General features: G+C 42.8%; 2 protein-coding genes across 4 annotated transcripts in view; one reads left to right on the top strand and one right to left on the bottom strand.

The window, feature by feature from the left end:
* Positions 1–18,909, top strand: part of LOC133140077 (histone-lysine N-methyltransferase SETD1B-A-like) — a 28,968-nt gene extending 10,059 nt beyond the window's left edge. For 2 of the 3 annotated variants that reach the window (XM_061259633.1, XM_061259631.1), the window contains 12 exons: positions 5,845–6,576; positions 6,850–7,029; positions 7,828–7,921; positions 8,595–8,806; positions 8,914–9,013; positions 9,137–9,589; positions 10,143–11,606; positions 12,380–12,546; positions 13,276–13,401; positions 13,793–13,912; positions 14,135–14,272; positions 15,042–18,909. In XM_061259633.1, coding sequence (XP_061115617.1) covers positions 5,845–6,576; positions 6,850–7,029; positions 7,828–7,921; positions 8,595–8,806; positions 8,914–9,013; positions 9,137–9,589; positions 10,143–11,606; positions 12,380–12,546; positions 13,276–13,401; positions 13,793–13,912; positions 14,135–14,272; positions 15,042–15,215 — 3,960 coding nt within the window. In that variant the 3' untranslated portion in view covers positions 15,216–18,909. The remainder of the gene's footprint in view (positions 1–5,844; positions 6,577–6,849; positions 7,030–7,827; positions 7,922–8,594; positions 8,807–8,913; positions 9,014–9,136; positions 9,590–10,142; positions 11,607–12,379; positions 12,547–13,275; positions 13,402–13,792; positions 13,913–14,134; positions 14,273–15,041) is intronic. The other variant, XM_061259632.1, reaches the window with a different exon arrangement.
* Positions 18,910–19,628: 719 nt separating this feature from the next.
* LOC133140085 (4-hydroxyphenylpyruvate dioxygenase-like) lies at positions 19,629–25,627 on the bottom strand. The gene is made up of 12 exons (XM_061259642.1): positions 25,607–25,627; positions 25,090–25,194; positions 24,887–24,929; positions 24,650–24,732; positions 24,452–24,541; positions 23,859–23,962; positions 23,187–23,264; positions 22,529–22,691; positions 21,107–21,178; positions 20,883–21,005; positions 20,615–20,731; positions 19,629–20,016 (listed from the first exon to the last, which is right to left on the bottom strand). The coding sequence occupies exons 1-12, from the start codon at positions 25,610–25,612 to the stop codon at positions 19,906–19,908; spliced, it is 1,095 nt and encodes a 364-aa protein (XP_061115626.1). The 5' UTR covers positions 25,613–25,627; the 3' UTR covers positions 19,629–19,905.
* Positions 25,628–26,496: the final 869 nt, after the last annotated feature.

Here is a 26,496-nt window from a genome sequence, read left to right as displayed (position 1 = left end):
AGGAGCATCTTTTATTTTGATTTTATGACCATAATCCCTCCCATTGTGGTCAAGCAATCTGATAGTTTTTTTTTTTTTCATATTAGGTTTGAAAGTTGCTTTATGAAATGTGTGTCCTTTTTGGGGATGCAATTTTACTTTGTGCCATGTTATTTGGTTAGAATTGATTATATTTACTGGGTTGATGTTGTCCTAAGGCTCCGTTGAGTTATGTCAGCCCAGTGTAGCTGGGGAAAAGGGAGTCTATTCTGAGACGGTGATTTTACATAGCCTAGAGCTGATATGAGGGGCTGTCACCTCTTTCTTGTAGCATTTGTAGCATTTGATCAATAGCATATAATTTATAACGTTTTGGCCACATTTTGAATTAAATTGATATTGTATCATTGTCCCATTGTAGATAAAATGTAATGGGATTGAGTTGCCTTATAAAATAAGCCTTCCTGCACAATTAAGTATTGTTTTAATGGTAGCAAATATTTTATGCAATCATGTCTTGTCTTGCCCAGATCTCCGTGAGCTACACTCATGTCTAAGTGAACAATATGATTTGAACGAAACGATTTCTCTGCACTATTTATTTGTTAATAATGTTATAATTTTATGAATGGCTTATGGTCTATTGGACCCAAATTTCTTTTTCAATAAATTATTAAGAAGTCTACTATTTTTTTTTTTTCCTTTCAGAGGGGAAGTGAGTCAGCAGAGATGTTGAGTTCTGGATAAGTTGCACATTTTAGGCATGCAAAGTTTCAGCCACATTGAAACTTTAGAGCTGAAAAGCTTGACTGGAAATGATTGTCAGTAATCTAATATTTTTAATGTAGTATCTCAGCCTCTGTGGGCTTTTTCTGCATGTCGCTGTGGGTGAAGATTATGTTTGAGAAGGGCTTCTGTGGGAGTGAGCAGTGGCTGCTGATGAAGGTTTTCAACTTGTCTATGTCAGCTGAATGTGACCATAGTAAATAACAGGCTAGCGGGAAGCATGTCTGCATGCTGTGATGTGGTTGGTGTGGCCATAGCCAGGGGAATCGTGTATACAGAAAGCTTATCGAGTGTGAGTTCTTTTAAAGTGTCGCCCAGTTTTCCCTTTTCATTTTGTGTGTGTGTGTGTGTGTGTGTGTGTGTGTGTGTGTGTGTGTGTGAGAGAGAGAGAGAGAGAGAGAGAGCGCTCTCCCGGTGTCAGGTACCTGCTGTTTGTGTTCAGGACGGTGATAAATGGGTTTGTGCCTCCCTGAGCATTTCACACGCAACATATTTACAGAACCACTGATGAGGAAAATGAAATGCTTAAAGTGAACGTCTCTGTTAATATGTTGTATAAGTGGTGTATTTTCAAAACTTCAGTCTTGTCAGAAATAGCCCTTGTGTTTTATCTCTGACACACAATGGGGCGAGGAAGGCCCACTAAAAGATATGAAGGAATTCATGGATAATGTATGTGCGTGTGTGTGTCTGTGTGTGGGGATCCGCAGCAGCAGGGTGCTTGGTTTGCGGTGGGGACAGAATAGGCCAGTGAGGGGTCTGCAGTGATCAAAGGCACTGGCGGTCCTCAATAGATCTAAAGCAGAGTCCTCAGCTGTGGAGGAGCTGCAGGGCTTTTAGCAGCTCTCAGCCTGTAGTGGAGCGCTGCTGAGGGGCTTTGTGCTGGAGAGAGAGAGGAGAGGACATTCCAGGAGGGAAGCACTGAGATGTGAGCCGGGACACATGCAGACCTTAGGGGTGGGTTTGGGGGGTGGGGGTGTTAACGGGGGGAGGGCTGGCGGTGCAGCTCTGCCCCCCCAGTGTGCTTGCCTGCCGTTCGGCTGACTCATCCTCTCTGCTGATGAAAGGGAAATCCCCACTCGTCCAGTGATGCTACGACAGGAGAATGACGGAGGAGGCTGTCAAACTCCTCTCCCTTTCCCTTTTCCGATTCCACCATCTCTCCGCCTCTTTTTTCTCTCTCCGTCTCTTCTCTCTCTCTCTCTCTCTCTCTCTCTCTCTCTCTCTCTCTCTCTCTGTCTCCACAGCAACCCCCCTCCTGTCTGCTGTTTATGAATTCCAGTCTTCTGGAAGACACTAAATCTGTAGCTATGGGGGTGACTGGAGGAATATTGCACGCTGGTATTATTTTACAGGCCAATAAATTGTCAAACGTTTTCATATTTTGTAGCTACATGGTTCCAAGTCAGAGATGACCATTGAAAGATATAACTATGCGATAATAGTTTCAGAATGATGGTGTCCTGATACTGTTTTATAGAAGCCATTTGTGCAGACCTGAGTAGCTTCTTGTATTGGACCCTGTCGTCCTACTCCTGTCTTTTCTCCTGTCTGCATACTTGTGCGGTGGCTGCGTTTGTGTCTTTTTTATTTTAATGAGGGCTCTCTTCACAAAGAAGTTCTCTATTACTCTGGCTTACCTTTCCAGATTCAACTTCTCCAGGTTTTCAGTTGTTGGAACTATGTTTAGAGTACTGAATTTTTTGGTACATGTCAACCATTCCATTGGGGAATGATTATCATTCAACACAAAAATGTACCTGCCTCCACTTACGTATTGGCATCCCGATCTCAACGGTCCAAATGATCCACTCAGGTTTTTTATTTGATTTTGTAATAGACAGCTGTAAGGTCCCATGTTATTACAAATTTGCATAAGCCTATGAAGTCATGAAACAGTTGGCAGTTTCCAGTATCCAGCTTGGATATTTCTCTGTTTCTCAGTTTCGGTAAAACCTAGTTGAACTTATTTTAGTGCTGTTTTTAAACAAGGGCTTTGCTTGTATATGCAAAAAGGAACTCCAAAAACACTTAGCCGCTTCAAAGTGACAACAAACACTGCACAGGCTACTCTTCATTCTGAACTTCTGCCTGTTCCATATATGAATCAATGTTCCCTATATTTTCTTCTGGTAAATGTTGTCATTCCCATGGCTACTGACAAAACCATGACTAGCTGTGGAAGCTCAACAGTAGATCATCAGCAATAACAGACTTTCCTAGTGCAAAGTTGCAGGTCCTTTTGTAGGTCTCCTAATTCTGTTAGAACAGTTCTACAATAGGAAGAATTGTTGTGACCAACAGGATTTGGCTGTGATAGACCACAGGAATCTGAATGGTGCATAGAGCAAGCTTTGGGAAAAAAAGTTTGATGGTGGTTTTAGCTTTTTAAAACGTGTAAGATTAGAAAAGGTCACTTCTGTGACAAATACAGAGTAATGTGACTTTGCAGGCTGCTGGTTACATCACTCTGTCCAGTGCCCGCCCGTGCTCATTGTCATGGTGGAAGGGGAGTATTTGTTATGAGCAGGAAATTGGAGGCAGTCCTGTGCAACAGTTGAGACCAAAACAGAGGTTGGATCCCTTTCATTTCCTTTTCTGTTTTCTCCCCAGATAAACATCTTATAAAGGAAGCAGATTTCCCAAGACAGTTGGTTTTGCGTATAGGTAACATTTCACTGGGCTATCGGGAGTATATGGGTAATTCCGTGAAAAATCTTGTGGGAGTTGACCCCTCCAATTTTGCTCAAACTTTATGTCAATGTTCTTATATAATAAAGAACATCCAAAACATTAGCCTCATTGGATTCTCCTGACATTAGCCTAATTGTCGTTCTAGAGATATTGGCTCTTATATATGAAGTGGAAATTGTGGTTTGTGTTGATTTTGGAGCTTCATATCTTTGGCATTAAAACAGGGAAATGTGTAGTCTGATGCATTTTTCTGTCTAGTTTCAGATTACGAACTATGAATTTCATAATACTGCTCAGAAAAAAGTTATGGTCATTCATAAATGCTAAATCCTGCTTTTTAAAATATATTCATATTTAATTTTCATGGCTTACTACAACACCACCACTGGGTGTATAACTTCCATACTTATAAGAGTAGTAGATATGTTGGTTACAAACAGCTGGGAAAATTAAGTCCAATAGATCATTTATTAAAAAATGATCTAATGCCAAAGTTAGGTCCTACTTTGTTACTGCTCCTATACTCAAACTTTATGTTGAGTTAAATCATAGTTTGATGGCCTCCTACATCAGCATCACTTTGTGTATGGTATTCAAACTTGAAATACTAGTAAATTACTTTTTGAGTAACACCCCCCCCCCCCCCCCTCCTCCCAATATTTCTAGAATGACAAATCCAGTGAGGCTATTGTTTTGGATGTTCTTTATTGAATATACACAAAGTCAACTCCCACACCTCTGGTTGATTTTTCATGCAATGACCCATATGTTGTGGTGTCATTTATACAAATAAATAGGATGGGCCTCAATACGTGCTAAGAGAGCGGCTCATTTCATCCCCCCTCTTGATGTTGCCTTTAGTTCATGGCTTTGAGTTTCTCCCAAAAAATATATTAGTCTTTGAATGCTGACCCTGGCCACTTACTATATGTTGGTCACAAGCACTTCATCTTGAAGTTCAATTAAGGCTAAAGGGCTCCTGAGCCACAGCGTGGCCTATGAGGAGTTTGACCTTGACTGTTTGTCCAATTTGTCAAGCATGAACACGCCCCTTGCCATTCTGGGATGACTGATGGCTTCCATTTTGGTCCACTATTATGTCCATTATTGGAGTCTCATTGGTCAGTTTTTTTATTCTTGTTTGATCAGTTGAGTAATCCTCAATAGCAGTGTGCTGACCTCTGTGACCGTTTGTGCCTGTTCCCTGGAGATGGGAGGGCTGAGGGGAGGAGGGACAGGGAGGAGGGTCTAACAAAAATCAGGACTGCAAGGTCCTGCAAGGTTGCTCAGTTTTCACTGTCTGTGGATCTGGCCTACCACCAAAAATGTACATTTGTAATAAATACAAGGGATTTTGGCTGTAGATTTGAACTTGACATACAATAAATAGTCCACTGCATCTGTTCACAAGGACCCATAGAAGAGTTGGGAGGGACATATCAATTGCTGAATATATTACATTGAATCATTTAAACAATAATTGATTATTGGGTTTTGCAATATCTACATTGTTACTGTCCTCAGTTCTGGTGCACGAAAGGGATAGTCTGTCATTTGGAAATTGAGAGGTGAATTATTGAAGCTATTTAACAAGCTGCAGTAGCTGTAACAGAGCAGTGAGATCTGGTCACAGATCTCTAAAGCATTTCTGCAGTTGAAAGTCTGATTGAGAGCTCATAAAAAAACAAAAGAATGGCACCTCTCCTGCTCTGCCTCAAAAGATACTAATCTGTCATCCATTTGAACGTGATGAGCTTGTGAGGGTGAGATGGCACGTATTTGATGGGTGAGTTTCGGCAGCTAGTGGGAGGAGGGGGGTACAATACAATTATGAGGACAGTGAGACAATTGATGAATGGTACTGCCCCAGCCATTAACAAAGGACACTGTAATGAACTGTGAATTGACTGACAATGCTCGATGCAATGATTAACATTTTAACATTATGTATGACCAAAATTAAACATTTTATTTGTACATCCTCTTTCATAGTCATTAGTTATTTTCTCACCAATATTGTTGCATGCCTTTTTGTAAATGTGTGAATTGTAAAGCGCAGATTTATTTCCAGGAAATGCATTCAAATAAGTGTGAGGAATATGCTGTTTTTACATTATCATTTGCACTACCTTCCTTTTATTGAATGAGTCACACCATTTAATGTTTGCATACTTTCTGTCACTACTATACAGTACTGTGTATAGAAGTCATTACCACAGAACCCATGGATGCCATGACTGATACGTGTATATATATATGCTTTTATTTTCAGGGTCTTTCCTCTAAAATTAAAATGGGGGAGGGGGGTGGTCTTTTGAGATATGCTTTTGCATCCAGATGTGAGAAAGTATTTGATTGTTCCTTGCTCTTTGTCTTGTCACACAGAGCCACCAGTCCTCTGGAGAGGACATGGAAATCTCGGATGACGAGATGCCCGGCACACCGATAGCCAGTGGTGACTGCGCCAAGGGCATCGTGGTCAACTCCGCCATCACCCTCCCTCCTCCCGGGTTCCCTCCTCTACCCCCTCCCCAGGCAGGCTTCCCGCTGCCACCCCCACACCTCCCGCCCCACCCTGCCGTCCCCGGCCCCCCTCCGCCGCTGCCCGGCCCCCCGGGCGTTCCTCCCCACGCCATGATGCACCCGCTGCACCCGTATGCGCCCAACATGGTGCCCATGATGCAGATGGACCTGGTCAGCTGCCTGCCCCAGTGGAGCAGCATGCAGATGTCCTTCCAGATGCAGACCCAGATGTTGAGCCGCATGATGCAGGGCCAGCGGGGGTACCCCTACCCTCCCTTCATGGCCGGAGGTGGGGCCATGCAGTTTGGGAACCCCTACCGCCCTTTTTCCATCGCAGGGGCACCGTCAGCGAGCATGGGGCACGGACAGCCCTGGCCCTTGCCCGCCATGCCTAAATTCAACCCCGCGGTGCCCCCGCCGGGGTATGAACCCAAGAAGGAGGACCCACACAAGGCTACGGTGGACGGGGTGCTCATGGTTATTGTCAAGGAGTTGAAGGCTATCATGAAGAGGGACCTCAACCGCAAGATGGTGGAGGTGGTCGCTTTCAGGGCCTTTGATGAATGGTGGGACAAGAAGGAGCGTTCGGCCAAGGTGAGTCAGCCAATCAGTCGCTGTACTCGACTATGAAACAGGAACTGAGTAGCTGAGTAGTACCAATAAGTATATACATTATCATAGCCTGCTCAGGTTATTGTAGCAAAACCCCAATGTATTGTCCCAGTTGCATTTAAAGGATGCATTCTTTGCCATTTGAAGATGAAAAAATATGTTTTATTTTACTAACTTGCATCGGCCTCAGTGCTGCCTGATCTACTTGAGCATTCTTTGTTGTCCTGAAATGTAACTTCCCTTGGCTTTCTGCAGGCTTCTCTCACGCCGGTGAAGTCTGGGGAGGGGAAGGAAGAGGAGAAGGAGAAGCCCAAGCCCAGGGAGCCCATAGCCTCCAGCCTGCTGGAGAACTGGAACAAGGGCGAGTGCTTGGGCTATGAGGGCATGGGGCTGGGCATTGGCCTGCGGGGTGCCATCCGTTTGCCCTCCTTCAAGGTACCGCCCGCTCCCACCCGAAGCACACATGGGCCAGCCCTTCTTCTGACTGGCTTTGCGTTTCTTTGTGTTCTCAAAACTCTTTCATTTACGTAATTGGATCAGTGGCCAGGGTCAGTTAATGCAGATGGCTTTGTCTTTGGTAATTGAGATGGAGTCTGAGAGCATCTTCAGGGCAGTGGATGGCTGCTGGGAAAACTGGGTTTGCTTACAAGCCATTTGATAGACAAGTGGCTTTGTTACTGCTCCTATACTCAAGGCCGCCACCTGTATTGAAACCTGCACAAATGGCATAGGCACAATGGCCTCTTGTTGGTTGTTTTTTGTGGCAATGCAGAAGTCCTGAAAGAAGCTGCATAATGGATGTTTGTAACGGCTTGACATTTGAGAGGTTGAGCACAAATGCCTGCTCCATCCTTTCACTAGTAGAGGTTGCAAAGAGAAAGAATGTTTCTGGCCTTCACCTTAATCACGTCATAATAGCATTTCATTTTTGCCGCAAAAATATAATCAGTACGTTTTGTGTCCTCTGGTCATGTGAATGAATTGATCTGATTTATTCAAACATGATAGTAATTTAGGATTTTATTGAATGAATTCTGGAGAATTAGTTATTCAGAATTCAGTAGTACAATATATAACATTCTGTCATTTCCTTTGGTGATAAGGCATATATTGTTTTGCTGTTCTGTGCTAGGAGTTGTAGTTGGATAATGTTTCATGATGTTGCTTCAGCCAAATTTGCAGAGGATGGGCACATAGGTCGATGAGGGCTAATGGTGGGTTTTCTGTGTTCAGGTGAAGCGGAAGGAGCCCCCTGACCAGGCGTCCACAGGGGACCCAAAAAGGATACGCCCCTCTACACCTGTGGATGATGAGCTGGAGGATGAAGGTTAGCTCAGGATGCCCTAAACAGCCTCCAGTGTTGATGGGCTTTGTTCATACTTAATATGTTGGATTGGCATGCTCATACATTTGGCTTTTATGTTGTTCCTCTAACAACGTTTTCCAAGTGAGCATGCAGATTCATGCACTTTCCCACTTTCCCTTGCCTCTGCATGGAAAAAACATCTACTTACCTTTCACCGATGTGCCTGGACAAAAATGAAGATGATCTGTAAATAGCCTTGTTAAAATGAGAAATATTGTGTACATTAGTAAAGGTATACGTGTCTGTATAAGGTGTTGTGCAGGATGGTAAGAGGAACAGGAAATGGAAATAAGTCGTTGTTCAGAAGTAGTCACTAAGCCTATAGAAGTTTGAAAATACATATTGCAGTAACAAGAAACAATGAATGAAAAGGAGTAAGGATGCATGGTTATGTTTTGCTGTTGATTCCATAAATTCTACATATATGTGGAATATTAATTAGCAGACTGTTTTGGTTTTTGTTGGTTAATGTATTTGTTCTGATGTGAAAGCCTAGTTATGTTTTCAGTTATCCTATTTGTTGGTAACTTAAAAGATTCTGCAAAAGTATGCCTTCTTCTACTAAATATCACTGCTATGCTGTGTACTTTTAAATAGCGGTGGAAGTTCCGACACTGTGCATTCTTGTTCTCAGAGTCTGAGCGGGACCGGGACATAGGGGACCTCTCAGACATGTCCAAGAAGGACGGCGACGTCTTAGCCATCAGGCGAAGACACGCTCGGCCGCTGGAGCTGGACAGTGAGGGGGAGGAAGAAGAGGAGACTTCTGGGAAAGAGGAGGAGTCCTTGTCGGACAAAGAGGAACCAGAGGAAACCGAAGCATCCGAAAGGCTCTCCTCTGGCAAGGTGAGTTTGACATTTTTTGTGTCAAAGCTCATGTTGTGTGTTGTCGAAATAGTGAAAGCGTAGGCATTCACAAGGTGAGTGAACCTGTTCTGTTCTGGGTTCTACAGGAGGATGATGAAGATGAAGAAGATGATGAGGAGGAAGAGGAGGAGGATGAAGATGAAGTCGAATCTGACAGTAGTGAGAGGGAAGAATCATCTGATGAGGGTAAATATGAAAACAGAGAGCAGGTTATGCATTCACAATTAAGCACAGCACACCTCAACTACAAGTATTTCTTAGTAAGTTTTTTTTAAATTTGGTTCTGAATGGACTCTCTTCATCTTCTAGAAGTTGGCAGCATGACTTCATCCAAAGCAGACTCCGATTCCTCTGAGGAAAGTGACGACTCCTCCGACTATGACTCAAGCTCTGAGGAGCATGAGGATGAAGAAGAGGACGTGGAGGCGGGGGACGAGGAAGAAGACGAGGAAGAGGAGGAGCTCCGGGTGTCCACATCCGATGACGATGAGGAGGAGGTGGAGGTCAAACCTCCAGCCACGCCCACGGCACCGGTCCTGCACGACGACGAGCTGGAGCTGGCTCTGCTGGGCGTGGCGGAGCAGGGGATCGAGCAGGCGGAGCTGCGGGAGGAGCCAGAGGAAGACCTGCCGCACACTGCCTTCCTGGAGGGCGACGAGATGGTGCACTGCATCAGCACCAGGCTGGAGGACCCCGTCTCTCACATCCTGCCCCCCGAACCACCACATGACCTCCGGCCACCCTCACCTAAGGGAGTTCCAGGTTATTAAAGCTTCGCTTGTTCATGAAGATAATATTGCGGTTATAGTTTTTTCTATATATACATAATCATAATGAATCATCTGGGCATTGTTTAAACTAGGATAAAACACATAACCCATAGCCATGATTGCATCAGTGTAATAAAGCATAAGTGTGATCAGTGTAAAATGGTACTTTAAATTAGAGCTGAGAGTTCATCTTTCTAAACAGGAGGACAGAGCAGTGCAGATATGGAGGTAAACCAGAGGAAGAATCCCACAGATATTAATGCAATACACAGTGGTGCATGATATAATCATTATGTTTATATTGCAAGTTGTTACTATGTAGTGTGGCATTGAGAGGCACTCCTAAACTAAAGGATTATATGCAATATTATTAAGGGTTAAATTAGCATGGTGCATTATGGGGAAATGTAAATGAAATGCAACTTTAAATTGAACTGGACTGAACTGAACCTTTTGGTGAGGAATTTGGTGTTTGTCTAATGTTTTTGATATGGGCTGAACTACATCAGCTCATCATCACAAAGCTTTCTGTGTTCTGTGTTTAGCAGAGGAGCCCGAGCCGGAGATTGAGGTAGAGGCTGATCTCCCAGAGGTGAAGATGGAGCCTCATGAGGACTTTGGGAACCTCCGCCCCCCTACCCCGACCGGCTCTTTGGTGGACAGTGACCTCGATGTACGGCTCAAGGGCAAATTCTCCTCCCCTACGGCGGAGGAAGAGGAACTGCCACGCACGCCAGGCCGTGAGGCCGTCGCCCTCCTAGAGGCAGAGGTGCCCGTCGAGAAGCTCCTACCTCCAGCATCCATCGTGCCCCACCCTATCCCCTGCTCAGCCCCCATCATTGAAGTCCAGTCCCTGCTCCTGCCCCCTGGTCTGCTGCCTGACCTTCCCCCCTCAACCAGGATCACGGCAGATGAGGACTTGCCCAGAACGCCTGGGAGGGACTTAATGACCAAGGTGGCCAAGTGCTTGGGGAAATCCCAGAGTACAGACACTGTGCCAATCACGCCGGGCAGCGAAGCACCCCTTACGGGGAGCAGCCTGACGCTGAGCTCTCCCCACATACCCGGCAGCCCATTCTCTTACCCCTCCCAATCCCCCGGTGTCAGTGCGGGCATCCCACGGACCCCTGGGCGGGACTTCACCTTCACCCCCACCTTCCCCGACCCCGCCTCTGTGGCATTCGGCATCCCCATCCACAGGAAGGCCTCCTCCGACAGTCTGGAGGAGAGGCTTCTGTTCAAGGAGCCGCCCCCCAGCGCTTCCCCGCTCAGCTGCTTCCTCGGGCCACCGCCGACCCCCGCCCTCTGCCCCGACCCCCTTCCCGTCGAGTTGGACTCGGTGCCACCCCCTCCTCCCACCCCCTGCGCGCCCCTGATAGAGTCCATTCTGAATGAAGCCAGCGTGCCAGAAGACCAGCCAGCCGCTGTCCAACCAGCGGAACCTTCTGTGCCTCCCGACATCACCCCGCCCAAAAGGAAGCCAGGGCGGCCCAAGTCGAAGAAGACCCCTGTAGTGGCCCCACCCGAACAAATGGAGCAGCCCCATGTGGCCGATGTGCCCCCCTCCCTGCCGCCTGACCTCCCGGTTAAAGACCTTCTCGCAGACATGCCGGTCACGGCCACTGTTGTGCCTTGCGCTGCAACAGACCCTGCGTTGGTGACCCTGGACTTCAGGGAAGACTGGACCCAGCTGGAGGAGCAGGACAAGCTGCCCCTCCAGGAGCTGGACAACCGGCTTCTGGAGGAGGATTTCCTGCAGAAGCCACAGAGGAGGGTGAGGCGGCGGCAGGAGGAGCTGCTGCTGGCTGCCCACTCCCCCGTGGCCTCCTCTCCCAGGCCCTTCTTCCCCCCACGCTCTGAATTTGAGGAGATGACCATCCTCTACAACCTCTGGAATGATGGCATTGATGAGGAGGACATCCGGAACCTGCAGATCACCTACGACAAAATGCTGCAGCAGGACAACGGCAACGACTGGCTGAACGACACCCTCTGGGTCCATCATCCTCATATCCTTTACCCAAACTCCATGACTGGCCCCAAGGCACAGTGGTGCTTTCAGTATAGGTTAGGATCATCATTAACCCTTTTAAATCCTAGAGCTGTCATCATGTGTTGACAGCAAGAGGCCAAAAATGGGCTTAATTTTTGAAGCTCATTTCCTGAGATGTTGCTCACTTGGGCCAGTGAGGTATAGGTCTTTCAGCCACCTGTTTCAGTGTCAATGATACCAATAAGAACAAGAAATACTTGTGGAGAAACACTCCACAAGAACATGTAGTCACCATAGGTTTTTTCTTCTTCGACTAATGTGTCTCCCCATGTGCTTATTTGTTAAATTATTGTGCCATTTGTCCTTTGGGTGGCTCACGCTGTAAAGACTCTTGTTCCTAACAAAAACATGAGCCTGGTGACTGGGTATTTCACTCCCAAGTTTCTCCATTGCTAGTCATGGCCGGAGGCAACAATTGGCCTCACCAGGGGATGATAGGGGGCAAGCCGGAAATTTTGTCCCATCAGTCTCTAGTGGCCACTCTACAGTCTGGGGCAGTCTTACAGTCACAGATTTGTCAACCAATCAAAAGACCTTGCTCACCATAGTAAAACACTGTGTTAACTCGTCCCACTTTGATTAAATGTGGTTGGATAGTTGAGGTTTTTTGTGCGTAACAAACCCCAGACATAACCATAACTATTACCAAACACGTTTTAGATGTTACCCCATGTGTTTGTGTGACTGTGTGAAGCTCTCTGGTTGTACCCATTCCTTGACTTCTGGCACCAACCAGCATTGCTCCAATAAAGAGGAAGAAGAGGGACGACGGGATGCGAGATCACATGACGGGATGCGCTCGCAGCGAGGGTTATTACAAAATCGACAAAAAGGACAAATTGAAATACCTCAACAGCACACGGCCATTGATGGACGAGCCACCCATGGACACGCAGGTAAGTGGTGGTGATTTTGGCTCAGAAGCGGTGGTTCCCTCCTTTTCTGCTCTCAGATTACGTATTGCAAAAATCAGAATAAGGATGCCTGCTTAGAAAATAACACAATGTGATAAATAATAGCAAATATGAATAATGTTATCCGGTAAATGCTGAGAACAAGGACTGAAAGGCTGAAATGAGTCTGTAAAAGATGTGCAGCTATATTTGTATAGACCATTGTATAGACAGCGGGCTTGATGCCAGTGTTCCTAGAAAACCTCCAGTGGGTTGAGTCATTTTGTTTACAAATTAGCTAATTAGCTTGCTGATGCCAAAAACCTTCTGTAGAGTTTTTAGAGGCAATGTTATCTATAAAAATGTCAGAATCAACATGTTGTTCAGTGGTAGATTCCTCCTTGTGACCTGAAATGAACTTGCTGTCGGAAATGAAAGTTAATTGGTTTGCTATAAAAATAGGCTTTCAGTGCCATTTTGACACTGGTGTATAGCTAACACCAATGATCGTGGTATTACCAGTTGCAAATGTACAAAAAAATAAGAGCCTGTCATAGCGTATATATTTATAACTGGAGCCTCACCAGAAGTTTATCAGGAAAAGAGTAAGTTGCACATGCGCAAATGTAGTGTTATTGTTTTGGTCTTTGAAGTGGTCTCTATAGACGTCTGTGTGGCAGGCAGAGCTAGAGTGTTATAAATTGTAACCAGGGAATATGCACCTGCCTGCAGGGGATGAGTATCCCAGCTCAGCCGCACATCTCCACCCGGGCCGGGTCCGAGCGCCGGTCCGAACAGCGCCGCTTGCTCTCCTCCTTCAGCTGTGACAGCGACCTCCTCAAGTTCAACCAGCTCAAGGTATGGATCCAGACCCGTACCTCATTTTCCACAATTCACATTTTCTGTGCAGTCTGGTTCTCCCTTTTGAATATACACCATAAGTATATCGTTGGTACATGTACATGCATTTAACATTTATCCTCCAAATTTGGAATGTCTGTAGGCCAGCCTCATTTGCTACCACATCCATAGGATGGTCACTGGCGGCTAGTTTCTATAATTTTTCTAATTAACCCTAACTTTGTATCCATGTTCATTATGTGATGAAAGCTATCGCATATGTTTAGGTCATAGAATATTTAGGTTTAATGTGGTGGAGAGGTATTCGTCCATATCTAGCTTTCCAGGCCTGATGTATGCCTGTCACAGAATGGCCACCTCATACAGCCATCCCTCACTCTTCTAACAGTTCCGCAAGAAAAAGATCCGCTTCTGCAAGAGCCACATCCATGACTGGGGCCTCTTCGCCATGGAGCCCATCGCAGCAGATGAGATGGTCATCGAGTACGTGGGCCAGAACATCCGACAGGTGAGGAGCTTCTTCTATCAGGCCAGGCAGATACCGCTTCTTGTATTCCCCCGTTTGAGCTGACAACACTGAGCATCTATAGCGCTATGTGGTGGCATTAGTAAGAAGTATTGAATTGTCCATGATGGTCCTTGAGGGCTCCTTGAGTTTTGAATTTGATTAACTACTGCTGGTGGTACCATGAAGCAGTGCTCAGATTAATGTGTTTGTCCCCACCCTCAGGTTATCGCGGACATGCGTGAGAAACGCTACGAGGACGAGGGAATCGGTAGCAGCTACATGTTCCGAGTGGACCACGACACCATCATCGACGCCACCAAGTGTGGGAACTTTGCCAGGTTCATCAACCACAGCTGCAATGTGAGTGTTTCTGCCTCCTGGCAGTTCAGGGGAGGCAAGATTTCCTAATGTGTTATGCAGTAACAAGTTGCTATTTTAAGGATTCACCATCACCTTGCAAATGCATAGGAATCTATTTTGAATGTTAATTTGATGCATAGGTGTTGTCTCATTGTCTCATCTATGATGCGTGCTATTTAATAGAACTGGTGCCACAGTTTTCTGGGCTTATACCCAAAACAATCATAACATGAAAAGGCTAGTGGATTCAGGCTGCAACAGGAAGCATTAGCTTTGACAATGATTGTGTCTCCCCTGGGGACCTGGTGTTTTCTAAATCCTTAGATGGTGCAGTCAATAAAAAGGGGTTATCACCCTCCACCCCAAGTGGATGCTATAAACTGCAAAGTGTGAAAGAGAAGGATGTTGTTAATGGGAAATGACTTCGCACAGCTCATTGATCATTCATATTAAACACAAAAAGCATTGAACTTTCACTGCTTTGAGACTTTCTGAGTTACAACCCTGGTGGCAACACTGGCATATGGGTGGATAAATTATGATTTAATGTTAATGGGATTACATTATAAGCGATTGTTTCCTCGTTTTCACAAATTGGCACCAGCCAACTTCAATAGATTAGGTACAGAAAACTATGCTAAGCTAGGTTTACAGCATCTTCATTTCATGGTGGAGTTTTTTTGGGTTGTGTGGGGACAACAACAGAATTGGATTGTCATAAATTCAGATTAATTTGTGGCAGAGGATGATTTTCTCTTTTGTCTTCCAGCCCAACTGCTACGCAAAAGTTATCACTGTGGAGTCACAGAAGAAGATCGTTATCTACTCCAGGCAGCCCATCAGCGTAAATGAGGAGATCACATACGATTATAAGTTCCCTATCGAGGATGACAAAATCCCGTGCCTGTGCGGGGCGGAAAACTGCCGGGGCACCCTGAACTAGAGCAGGACTTGGGCATGGGATTGTTCAGACTACACTAGTCAGGACCTACAGACCTACGGTTCAGACTACAGTAGTCAGGACCTACAGACGTACGGTTCAGACTACAGTAGTCAGGACCCATTGCATGGTTGCACTATGCCAAAAAAATTGGAAACAATCAAACTTCTACAAAACTACAAAGCAAAAAGGGGGATGAAAACGGGAAGATGTGTGTGAATAGAACACACTAATTAATCGCACTTAGGCTCAAAGCTTCTTCCATTAGCTCCTGTGCAGCTAGGTGTTTTTTTTTGTTGTTGTTGTTGTTGTTGTTTACAGTTTCAGGTGCTTTCTCTACAAACATTTAATGTGTTACTCATTTTTTTCTGCCTTGCGCACAAGACACTAGATCTTCTCACCCTACCTCCAACTACTCACCTTTCCCATGTGATCTCTTCCATAGCCCTTCCCTCCATCCCACACACAGTACTATCACTGCCTATTTGGAATGTAAAGCTGCTATGTTTTCCTTGAGTGTCAAACAAGTACGAACATAATTCTTCTGCTCCCATACAGGTGCTAACGTGTGCGGTGAGAATCACTATTACGTGGAAGTGAATGTTGGGTTTTCGCTGATCGATTACTTTAATTTGTCTCAATTATATTTTCATGGAGGCAACAGAGAGGCCTTGGGTTCAGTGTTGCAGTTTCTGAAGGATTGACCATGCTAAGTGGAAGTGCTTTAAAAATGGTGATGCCTAATGTTTGCTGCTAATAGACTGTTTGCAGTGGAAAGCTAGTGGGATGCTAGTGGAAGGAGGCCTTTTTTTACTGCTTGCCCTGTGTCGTGGGTGTGAGGGGCTCGTAGTGAAGGTATACTAGCCTAAAAGCTAATGTTCTCAATGTTTACCTCATCGTTTAGTTTCCCATACTTCATAATATTTTAGATTTTTGTTTGTTTTTCTATATACCCATGACTTGAGCTCTCTGAGAGAAAAACAAAAAATGACTGACGATCACTAGTAAATATCCTTGTGTGAGGGGTAAATTCAATGTACATTGTGTTCAACATTGTCCAACATTAATACTGTAATCAACTGTATAGATTCATTCCAAGAGAGCTTGTCTCTGGGAGTTGAATCTGTACATTTATAAACTATTAATATATACTGCCCCCTGGTGGCTAGATTGCAGAATTGAAGTTGAATTCCTAGCTCATCATGACTAGGGAAGCAGTTTGTAGTTCCGTTAACCAGATCACTACCCTGCTGGAGGACAGGCATTATGTTAGTATGTCACCTGGACACTTAACAGGATGTTATTCTGTGTGAGGGAGGCAGTCAGTTTGGCAGTGTAAGTAATATACTTTGTTTCAGTTGCCTTTTTTTACACAGATTGTGCACTTTACTGAAAATTACTGAATGAGGTTACTTTCCTTACCCCTCAGTCCAGGGACAGTTTGTCTTTACTTTTATTCTATGCTTCCTGCATTAGTGTTTGATTATAATTGGTGGTACTGGTACAGACATTCTAACTGTATGTATGTGTGTGTGTGTGTGTGTGTGTGTGTGTGTGTGTATATGCATGTGCGTGTGTATGTGATTCCCTGAACAACAATGCCTCTGTGAAGTCTCTCAGTCTCATGAGCATGTGCTACGCAGTAGGTATCATTTATATATATATATATGTATATATCAGGAGTTTTGGTCCTAGTGAGTGCAAGGCAGGACCTCACCAATATGACCTCTTAGCCAAAATTCTCCTTTTATTAGGTAAGTCTGCCCGCTGGTCCCTCCTGCTGCTGTAAAGAGGTGCTGGACAGTTCCTTCTGACCCAAACCTTTCGGTTGTGACTGAAAGAAGCGGCCTTAGAAACCATAGCTAGTGTCCCTCACTGACTCACAGCTGGCTGACTGACAGAGCAAGCAGCTGCTGCAGTAGCAGTATTTGTACTCTAGAGGGCGAAACAGACTTTTGGAAACAGTTATGGCCAATGAGAACAGTGCCTATTCAAATCTCCTTTTCAGAACTAATGGATAGCACCTTTTCAGATAGAGTGTGTGTGTGTGTGTGTGAGTGAGTGAGTGAGTGATAGAGTCAGTGCGCATGGTCTTTACTAATTCTTTGGTGCTACAGCTGAAATGTCCAGGGCCTTGGAAGGAGGCTCCTGTGTTTACATATTTTTGGAAGTAACTCCCTTAACTCCAGCCTTTCACACGCTGTTTATTCGTTTTTGTTTCACCTGCCATTTTCGTTTCAGTTCCCATATGGTGCTTTTTCTGTTTTCATTTAAATTACGTATGTATTTTCACCATCTGTCATAAAAGTAGCAGCAGTAATTATTGGTTGTTCAAGTATAATTTTGTTTTGTTGTTGTTATTGTTACAAATGCACTAAGGCTGGGGCCCTTTCTTGCCAAGGGCCCCATCTGTAAATCAGAAACCCCAAAACCCCACATTATTGTACATCCTGCCTGCAGCTTCTGAGGATTCACACAGGGTTATGAGGCGGCTTTTTAAACAGAATCATCATTATGTTTATATTGTACATGTTAATTTGTATCATGTGAGGCAATTTTATCTTCAGCAAGGGTGCGGGAAAGGGCAGTGGGGTACTGAAAATTCCATGAGTTTATTTCCTCTTTTTTTTTTTTTTTTTTTTTTTTAGAAAAAACAAATGATTATTTAACAATTGTGATATTTTCAGGGAGCATTAAACATGTAAAGTAAAAAAAGAAGATAAATTGTTTATTTGAAGCAAAGGTGCGTGTAATACATCATATGAACCGGCATTTCCCTTGGAAAGATTGTTTCTTGTAGAAACGTCTTTTTTTCCTTTTTCCAGCCCTTTGCTCTTTGTAAGCTGTAGATTGTAAATAGTTGTGGATGTTTTTGTTTGGGGTGTTTGCTACAGAAACGCAGCTTGGAGGTATGCACAAAGTGTAGAGTACACTCGTGCACACACAGCTGGTAGCAATGTATTCAGCTTGTGTCAAGCTTTTTTTGTAAATTCTGTGTACATCTATTTGCAGTGTAGAGAATACAAGCATTATTCCGTGAAAGAAAAAATGGCAAAAGAGCTGGGTGAGCTTACATGACTTCTCACTTGCCTATTTATTATAATGACTGAAATGTTTAAAAATAATAAAATTAAGAAATAAAGGCATCTTCAAATATTTATGGACAGCTAAAAGTGGATTTATTGTTTTTACACATACACTAACGCACAATCTCCTCCATTGCCACTGCAGAAGTCTCAGTGGTTTAAGCAAAGCTTATTAAATATCAATGCCCACTGAGAAGTTTCTAGCTAGCCTCTTTGCAGTTTGTTTTTATTCATTATATTTGACCATTTTTAACTAATTTTTCTAAACACATTCATATTTGGGAATAAAAACAGGTTCTGTGGATTGAGGTATGGACATTGAAATGGTTTGCAATAAAAAATGTCTGAGACATTTGTATTGGTTATTTTTATTGTTTTTAATTTTACTAAGGCCCAGCTTTGGAGACTGTACTGTTTATTGTTTTTTTTTTTTTATTTACACACCTAGAGGTTTTTGTGTTGATGGATAATGTGCCGAATATCTTTGTTGACAAGTGTTGTGTCTTGCTGTACATATTTGTTCATACTTTTGTGAATTCATGATTATGTATTATTGTATTATAGTAACTTTTATAAAGGAATCCATAAACATACTGACCTTTTGTTAATAATCTTGAACTGTGTCTTTTGTTAAGGGTGCCATAGTACCCTAATGTAGTGCATACAGAGCACACCGTATGTACTGTGCAGGGTGTATGTAGGGTCCAAACCAATATTGATACTTTTATTGCATGCATTGCCAAGCTACATATCCACAACATAAAATATTGAATGATTTTAATATGAAAAAGCAATGGCGTCGATAAAGAACAAGGAAAATTTGCCGTGAAACGTCACTGAGAAGACAAAGGCTGGTGTGCAAATTTGTTCCTTCTCATGAAGTCTTATTAAATGACCACTCATACAATGTCATTGCTTATATTGGCCACATTTAATGGAAATGTAAGTAGCTTTAATGATCGTACCTGTGGACTTGTGAGCACATGAGTATATACTGGCTTAATGAGAGGTATAAAAAAGAAGCATAATTATCGGGTAGTATTTTTAACATAAATGTGTAGCATAATTTAGCATAACTTTTGGGAAGCACTGGTGCATTGCTAATTTGTCTTACCATTTTCCCTAAAATAATTTATATCCATTTTTGTGGGGATGCATTATTAAACAGTTTGGGGAATTCATCCAGCATGCTGTGTGATGGTACTAGCCTTTCGCAGCAGTTTCTGCATGTGAGCGCAGAATCTATAATTACAGCAAATAGTTGTCATTAGCAGTGTTAACATTTTCTATAATTACTTGCTCTGTGTTTATTGAGCGGTGGCTTTATATGTGGAAACATTGTTTTGACAATCGTTATCTACTGTGATTCATTGCATCCTACATTGATTCCGTTGTCTACAGAGTGAAATCAGCCCTGGCTTATTTTAAGTATTGATTGGAAAAGCAGCAACTAGTAAGAAAAACCAGGAGTCACAACAAAATTTATAAATGGGTAAGAAGGAATTAATAGAAGGGATGCAATCTGACCGTTTGTCCCTTGAACAAAATGTTCGGTCAGTTAGTTGTTTTTGCAGGGGTTACTTGGTGCGAGAGGTTCTGGGATGGATTCAAAGCTTTTCTGAGATACCATTAGGGGTCAGGACCGTTAAATTTCCTCTTGCATTCTGATCAGCCTCAAGGGCCTGGAAGAGAGACTTGAAATTCCCAGCTCCAAAACCCTGTAAACATCAAGACACGGCTGTTAAACCTGGCTGCGTCATCATTTTAGTAAGACCTTTAAATATAATTTGCAATCGCTAAGCTCTAAACGTGGCTCATTCTTTTTAAACTTGCAATAGGCAGTGGTGGGATGAATATTTTTAAATGTAAATATGTATACAGTCTGTTGTAAATGTAAAAATAATCAAATAATCAAGATTTGACTTTTTTTCCCCCTGATTCTACCCCAAAAGTCTCACACTTCCCAGATATCATAATTTGTATAATACAAACTTCAAGTCTTTGGTGAGGAACACATTGTTATACGTACTTAACAATCTTATAAGGCCTTTTCTTCAAGGAGCAAATATGCAGCAAAATGTCCATGACCATAGAACATACTTTTCTGAGTCATCTCATATTATCTTGAGCCACAGAAAATTCTGTGATATGCTGAGAGATCATGCTATAAAAATGACTTTTTTCTGGTAATATAAAATAATATAAATGCATTGCTTTAATTCTTTAATTTTCTACATGAGGTAAGGACTGTACATAAGCATGAAAATGAACAATGCTACCAAATCTATAATTTCTATTCTTCCTCCGGGGTCTCACCTGGTGATTGTGTCTCTGAATCACCTCCAGAAAAAGAGTGGGGCGGTCCTGAACTGGCTTGGTAAATATCTGAAGCAGGTATCCATCGTCATCATAATCCACCAATATCTTCAGCTCCTGGAAGATCAACAGCAAGAGTAAAGCCTCCATTTTCTATTTAGTGCTCTTAAGAGTAATCACCAGGAACTGAAAAATACTCATTCCCTCCACAGGGATCCCTGGATTTGTTGGAGTTGGTTTAAAGAAGCTCTAGAATACAAATGCTGACCTGCAGTGTGTCCAAGTTCTCCGTGATCTTCACTTTGGAAAATTTTAGTTTCTCCCTCAGCTGTTGGTAGTAGGTGTCTGGCACAGTCATGAACTCCATTCCACGTTCCTTCAGGTTACGAATCTGAGGAAATTTTCTAAATTTAAATCAATGGAAAACTGACTGAATTTGCCTTATTAGGTATACTGCCACCTTTGGCCTGAAGCATTAGACAGTCTACTCACAGCTGTGATGATGTCTGATGTGTTCATGGCGATGTGCTGGACCCCTGGACCACCATTGTAATCCACATACTCCTGTGGAAAAACAAGAGAAGGAACTGTGTCAATCAGAAACCAGGACAAAAAAAAAACAGTCATTCTACAGTCATGGATTTAATAATATTTTAAGAATATTTAATAATAGTGATAATAAGCTTTATTTATGTTGCAGCTTTCATACATAAAATGTAGCTCAAAGTGTTTTATTTTTAGCATGAAGAGCAATTACAAAGAATTAACTAAGAATTATAAATACAAGACATTGTACATAAACATAATATAGAAATAAAATAATAAGGAAAAAAGTAACTGATAAAACAAGGAGAAAATATTAAAAACAGTGCTGCTAGATATACTTCAACGTGCTTTACATTAAAAGCAAGAAATGAAAATTGAAAGAAAGAAAAACAAAGTGCTTTGCATTAAAAAGAGAGCAAAGTTCTTCTCTGTAGCATATGTTTTGGGATATTCTACAGCAGTGATCATCAAATCATGGTCCTTGAGGTCCGAAAACTGTTGGTTGTCCAAACTCCTGTCAATTGGTTTTTGGGAAGACCTATAAGAAGTCCATTGCAGTAGTCCAATCTACTTGGTTTTTCAGTATCATGCTGGTTTAGGAATGGGTGTACCACGGCAATATCTCAGAGGTGAAAAAATGCTGTTTTGGTCACCTTATCTATATACTTCTGGTTTAATCCAGGGAGTCTGATTCCCAAAACCTTCAGAGCTGATTACTTTTGGCTTTGGGCCAAACTAATACAATTTCTGTTTTATCCTCATTTTGTTTTTTTTAAATGTTTAAGGCATCTGCATCACTTGGCTCAAACAGATGCAAGCATATATAGTGAGAACAGCAGAGGCACAAGGCAGCTCCCTTCACACCAAAGGTTGTTTCTCTGACACATGGTCTCCAAGACTAACATCAAATTTCCTTCCTGTAATGTATGTTTGAAACCAGTTTAGAACACAATCAGAGACCAACCCAGCTCTCAAGACAGTTTAAGAGAATTCCATGGTCTATTGTGTCAAATGCCACACTTGAATCTTGAACACTGGTTAATGTGAACACTCTTTATGTGAGCAGTCTCTGGCTATGACTGAATGAAATCTAGAATATTGTTTCATTTAAAAAGTTGTTTATTTGTCTGAAAACAACTATTTCTAGTATCTTGTTTAAAAAGGAAGGTTTGCCATGGGTCTGCAATTGCTTAAAACTAAGTTAGCCTTCTTCAGTAGAGGTTTAACAACAGCACTTTTGAAGGCATCAGGATGTAAGAATCATTTTCAAGGGATATAAGAATCACTTTCAAGATTGTTTGAGATACTATTGACGATAGTCACATCATTTTGCATTGCACTGATGCACTGTTCCGAATGAGATCTTGCCTGGATCTGGGACTTGCGTTTCCCCATGGCAGGTTCGTTGATGGGCATCTTCACCGTCTCCTCATAGTTGGCCACAACGATGGAGCGCAGGGCACTGAACTCTGTCTGCATCTGTTTGTCGTCCACTGACCAGAATCGGTGGAAGAGCAGGTTCTTCCGGTACCTGTGGGAAAGAACAAGGCTTGAGCACCTGCGTGGTTGCAAAACACCCAGAAGTCAATGAGAGCTGGCCTTAGGTCCTCCTGCTCGGTGAACCCTGACCTGTATCATTTGAACAGCAGCTGCTGCTGATCTCATGGCCCGTTTGATCTCGAGTGCTGTACGATGGAGGAGTAAACCTACTCCAGATGCAGGGCGTTGTTGAGATCCGGATGGAAAAACTGCAAAGTCATGGCCATGATTGGCCTGTGCCAAACTTCCACGTCTTGCACAAGACTGTCCCACCCCCCTTCCTCCAAAAAACCCGCCACTCTGCAAGCCAATCTGGAGAATATACATCTGGCTGATAGATCCCACTGGGCTCCTCTGCACAGCATATCCCATGATCCCTTTACGACAAAATGGTATGGAATTTTAGGCCACTTTCTCTCTCTTTGTGTCAGCGTATGTGTGAGCATGTATAGCTTTATAGGTCCCCGGAAGCTATCCTGCACATTACCATTCCACTACAGGAACCATCTCGTTGTCTGGCTGGTTCCCCACCACATGGTCAATGAAGTCCAGCTTCACAGTTGGCCTGTGGGATCAAGTGTTCAGCGTTACAGGCAGCTACCACTCGGATCCTGGCTAAGTCAGACACGTCTTTAGATACGTGACTGAAAACACACACACCTCTCAACTATAAAATATAAAACTCCTACTCCTTAATCTTAATATACAGTTGGTTTGCAACACTGCTACTCTGGTCTAAAGTGCACTCACTCATTCTAGTCTTACCTACATGTGATCAATAAAAGTATACATTTATTTTTATTTAAATATATGAACATTCAAGCTACAACAATAGACCTATTCCACAAAGCAGGATTACTGAGTTAGCCAGATAACTGCTCTGAGTGAAATCCAGAACCCATCCAGATCTAGCACATGGACTGATGTTATAAGAGCTGTTCCACGTTTTACCTTCAGAATAAAACATGTCTATTTATTCTGATTACATCTGGTCAACACATTTCTATTCACTCTCTGTATAGTCTATATAGTAGTCTCTCATCTACATACACCTGGCCAAAATGCATATATTCATTATTAGTCAGCTGGTATGTACAGCTGGTCTACAACATGCCTAGTCTTTCTCCTACTCTTACCCTTCAGGGTGTGTCACACTCACATTTTGGCCAGAGTAGGGTCCGTGAAGAATGGTGCCTTAAAGCCGGGCAGGAACAGGCCCTTGTAGTCTGTCCTCTCCACCAGTGTGTGTGTGGTGTCACCATACTGTGGAAAGTGACACATTTTACATTCCACAGGAATACATGGAGAAGAGATATCGAGCATTAATTGCAAACACCAACACCTTGAATCCTAGTATCAGTGTTGAACAAATGTACTGTCCCTGATGTTAAGTTTGTGGCCCATAATGAATAGAAAAGGACTTCCCTTAAACAGCTTATTTTCCCTGTGAAGTGACACTTGGACAGGTAGTGATCTACATGCAAATAAACAATGGCTCAGAATGAATATTATAAATGTTATCTGACATATTGGCTGATAATACATTTTTGACAAAATTACATAAAATTATGAACTTTGAGTCATGTTTAAAAAGTATAGAAATAACAGAAGAAGAGACTTTTATCATGTCTACTATGTAAAAAATGTTTTAATAATGCAAGTGACTGAGCATGGTCTGTAGTTTGTTCTGCCTTTTGGGCACATGACTATTCCTTTGTGCAAGATAAAAACCACAGTATTTGTCTCATTTACCGTCTGAATGACAGCTAATTTCACCCAGCCGCACTTATCTTCCAGCACGTAGGGATCCTTCACGATGACAGCCCCACGCTGTCTGGCTTTCTGTGGGGGATCCAGACAACACATCACTGTAGGGCTCAGAAGATCCAGTGAGCAGAGAAGGTACTGTACAGCACCTTACAGCAACGAGTGTCCAGAATGTGCCAGTACCTCAACAATGAAGTCACAGTCCTCCACTGTGAACGCAATGTCTTTTGCTCCGTCGCCATGATTCACCGCGTATTCTCCCATCTCTGCATTAAAGAGTGTGTGGGGAGGGAGGGGTGGTGTTGAAAAAATGAGACAGCACAGCAATAGGTAAGAATCAGAGTCTAATGAGGTTCCCTTTTGTCACAATGCACCAATCTCTGATCCACGGCCTGCTCTTGGCCTCATTCACAGCCTTACCTTTGTTTCCTGGATTGAGCGCAGATTGAAATACAAAAAAGATCTGCAAGAAAATAAAAGGAAAAACATTTGAAATGATAACCTTAGCAGCCAGCCACCAAGAGTTTATCACTGGAGGTTGCCTGATTCATCCAAAGGAGTCTTCTTACCTTCTACCACAGAATGTGTGTATATGATTAGCTAAGGAAAGACACAATTCCTACCTTTCCCTGTTTCACCACATGTGACACCACATCACGACAGCCAGTCTCCAGGCCCTGGTACGCCACTGGTTCGAATCCCATCTTGTTACAATAGAATGAGGCCGTCTAAGAGATCCAAAATAAAGATTCATAGAAATAGCTTTATCATTGCATTAAAAAAAAAAAAAATCATTAACTATCATTACACACACTGATTGAAGAACACCCACATAACAGTTTTAAATAGAAAAAAGAAAGAAGTATCATGGCTGTGGAGCAAGTGTACTATTTTTCGTGTATGGATGTGTGCCTGCTTCATGTCTTCGGAACGACATCTACTGGCCATAGATGAAATTGTCTTTGCGTCCAATGTGTATTCAATCAAGATCAACAGGGTGGTGCAGTCTGCGGCTGCATGCAGGCTGTCCCCACCTCTTCGGAGAACCAATCGCGGTTTCTTTAGAGAAAACTCCTCTAACTTTTTTATCGGGGAGGGGGGGCAGTCCCGAAAAGCATCCCAGTGTGTGATTTCTGTTACCTGCATGGCATTGCCGACCCAAAACGTGATATGGTCAAAGCAGACCAACCTGCCCCGTTCATGCTGATGAGCAAAAAGAACAATTAATCAATTTGCATCAAGCGTGTGCGATCGTTCATATTTTAATATTATTTTGTAATTCAGCTGAACAGCTGTATATTATTTCTGACCAAACCGTTAATAAACATATAGCCTATCATGATGCACATTTTATAAAATCAGTTAAGAAACATTTCATGTTAAGCACCACGTACCTTTTCGCCTTTATCAGTGTAAGTAGTCTAAAATTTGAAAACAAAATGTAATTTATATAAGTATTAAGAATAAACTCAGTAAAATAATAAGCAGTAAAATTCGCATCATACATTTCTGTTCACCGTATCACATCGCTCTATCAGTAAAAAGTATGAGCATGGTGTTTGAATCCATAATGTTATGTAAATAATAAGGAACAAAACATTAAATTAACAATTAAGCAAAAACATTTAAATTAAAATGAACGAAGCTATTTTCGTCTGGCTAAAATATAAGAATATAATTACAATATCATTTTCTCTGTATATTCTCTCACCATTTTCCCGTTTAGGTCCTTCCTCACCAAAGACAATCAGTACAGTAAACTAAAGTTCATAAACGACTTGAATGAACTTCAGAATACCACGCCTACCAGCTTTTCTGAGAGAGAATGGGATGAGGATGCATGGGATGGCGTGCGTCCCGCAGTACGCGAAAATGCACCCTCCTTTCCTCCACTCGTCTCCTCCCCCATAGTTCCAGAAAGAAGGAGATGAACAGTGAAGAAAAGGCCTGTTTCAGCATATGTAGCTCTTCCGTCAGACGCTGCATTAGTAAGCTTGTGTACGCGTTCATTTCTTGAGTAAATCCATATG

This window comes from Conger conger, chromosome 11 (genome assembly GCF_963514075.1).
Source record: "Conger conger chromosome 11, fConCon1.1, whole genome shotgun sequence".
Taxonomy (NCBI): Eukaryota; Metazoa; Chordata; class Actinopteri; order Anguilliformes; family Congridae; genus Conger; species Conger conger.
This window is presented reverse-complemented; position numbering and strand designations above follow the sequence as displayed.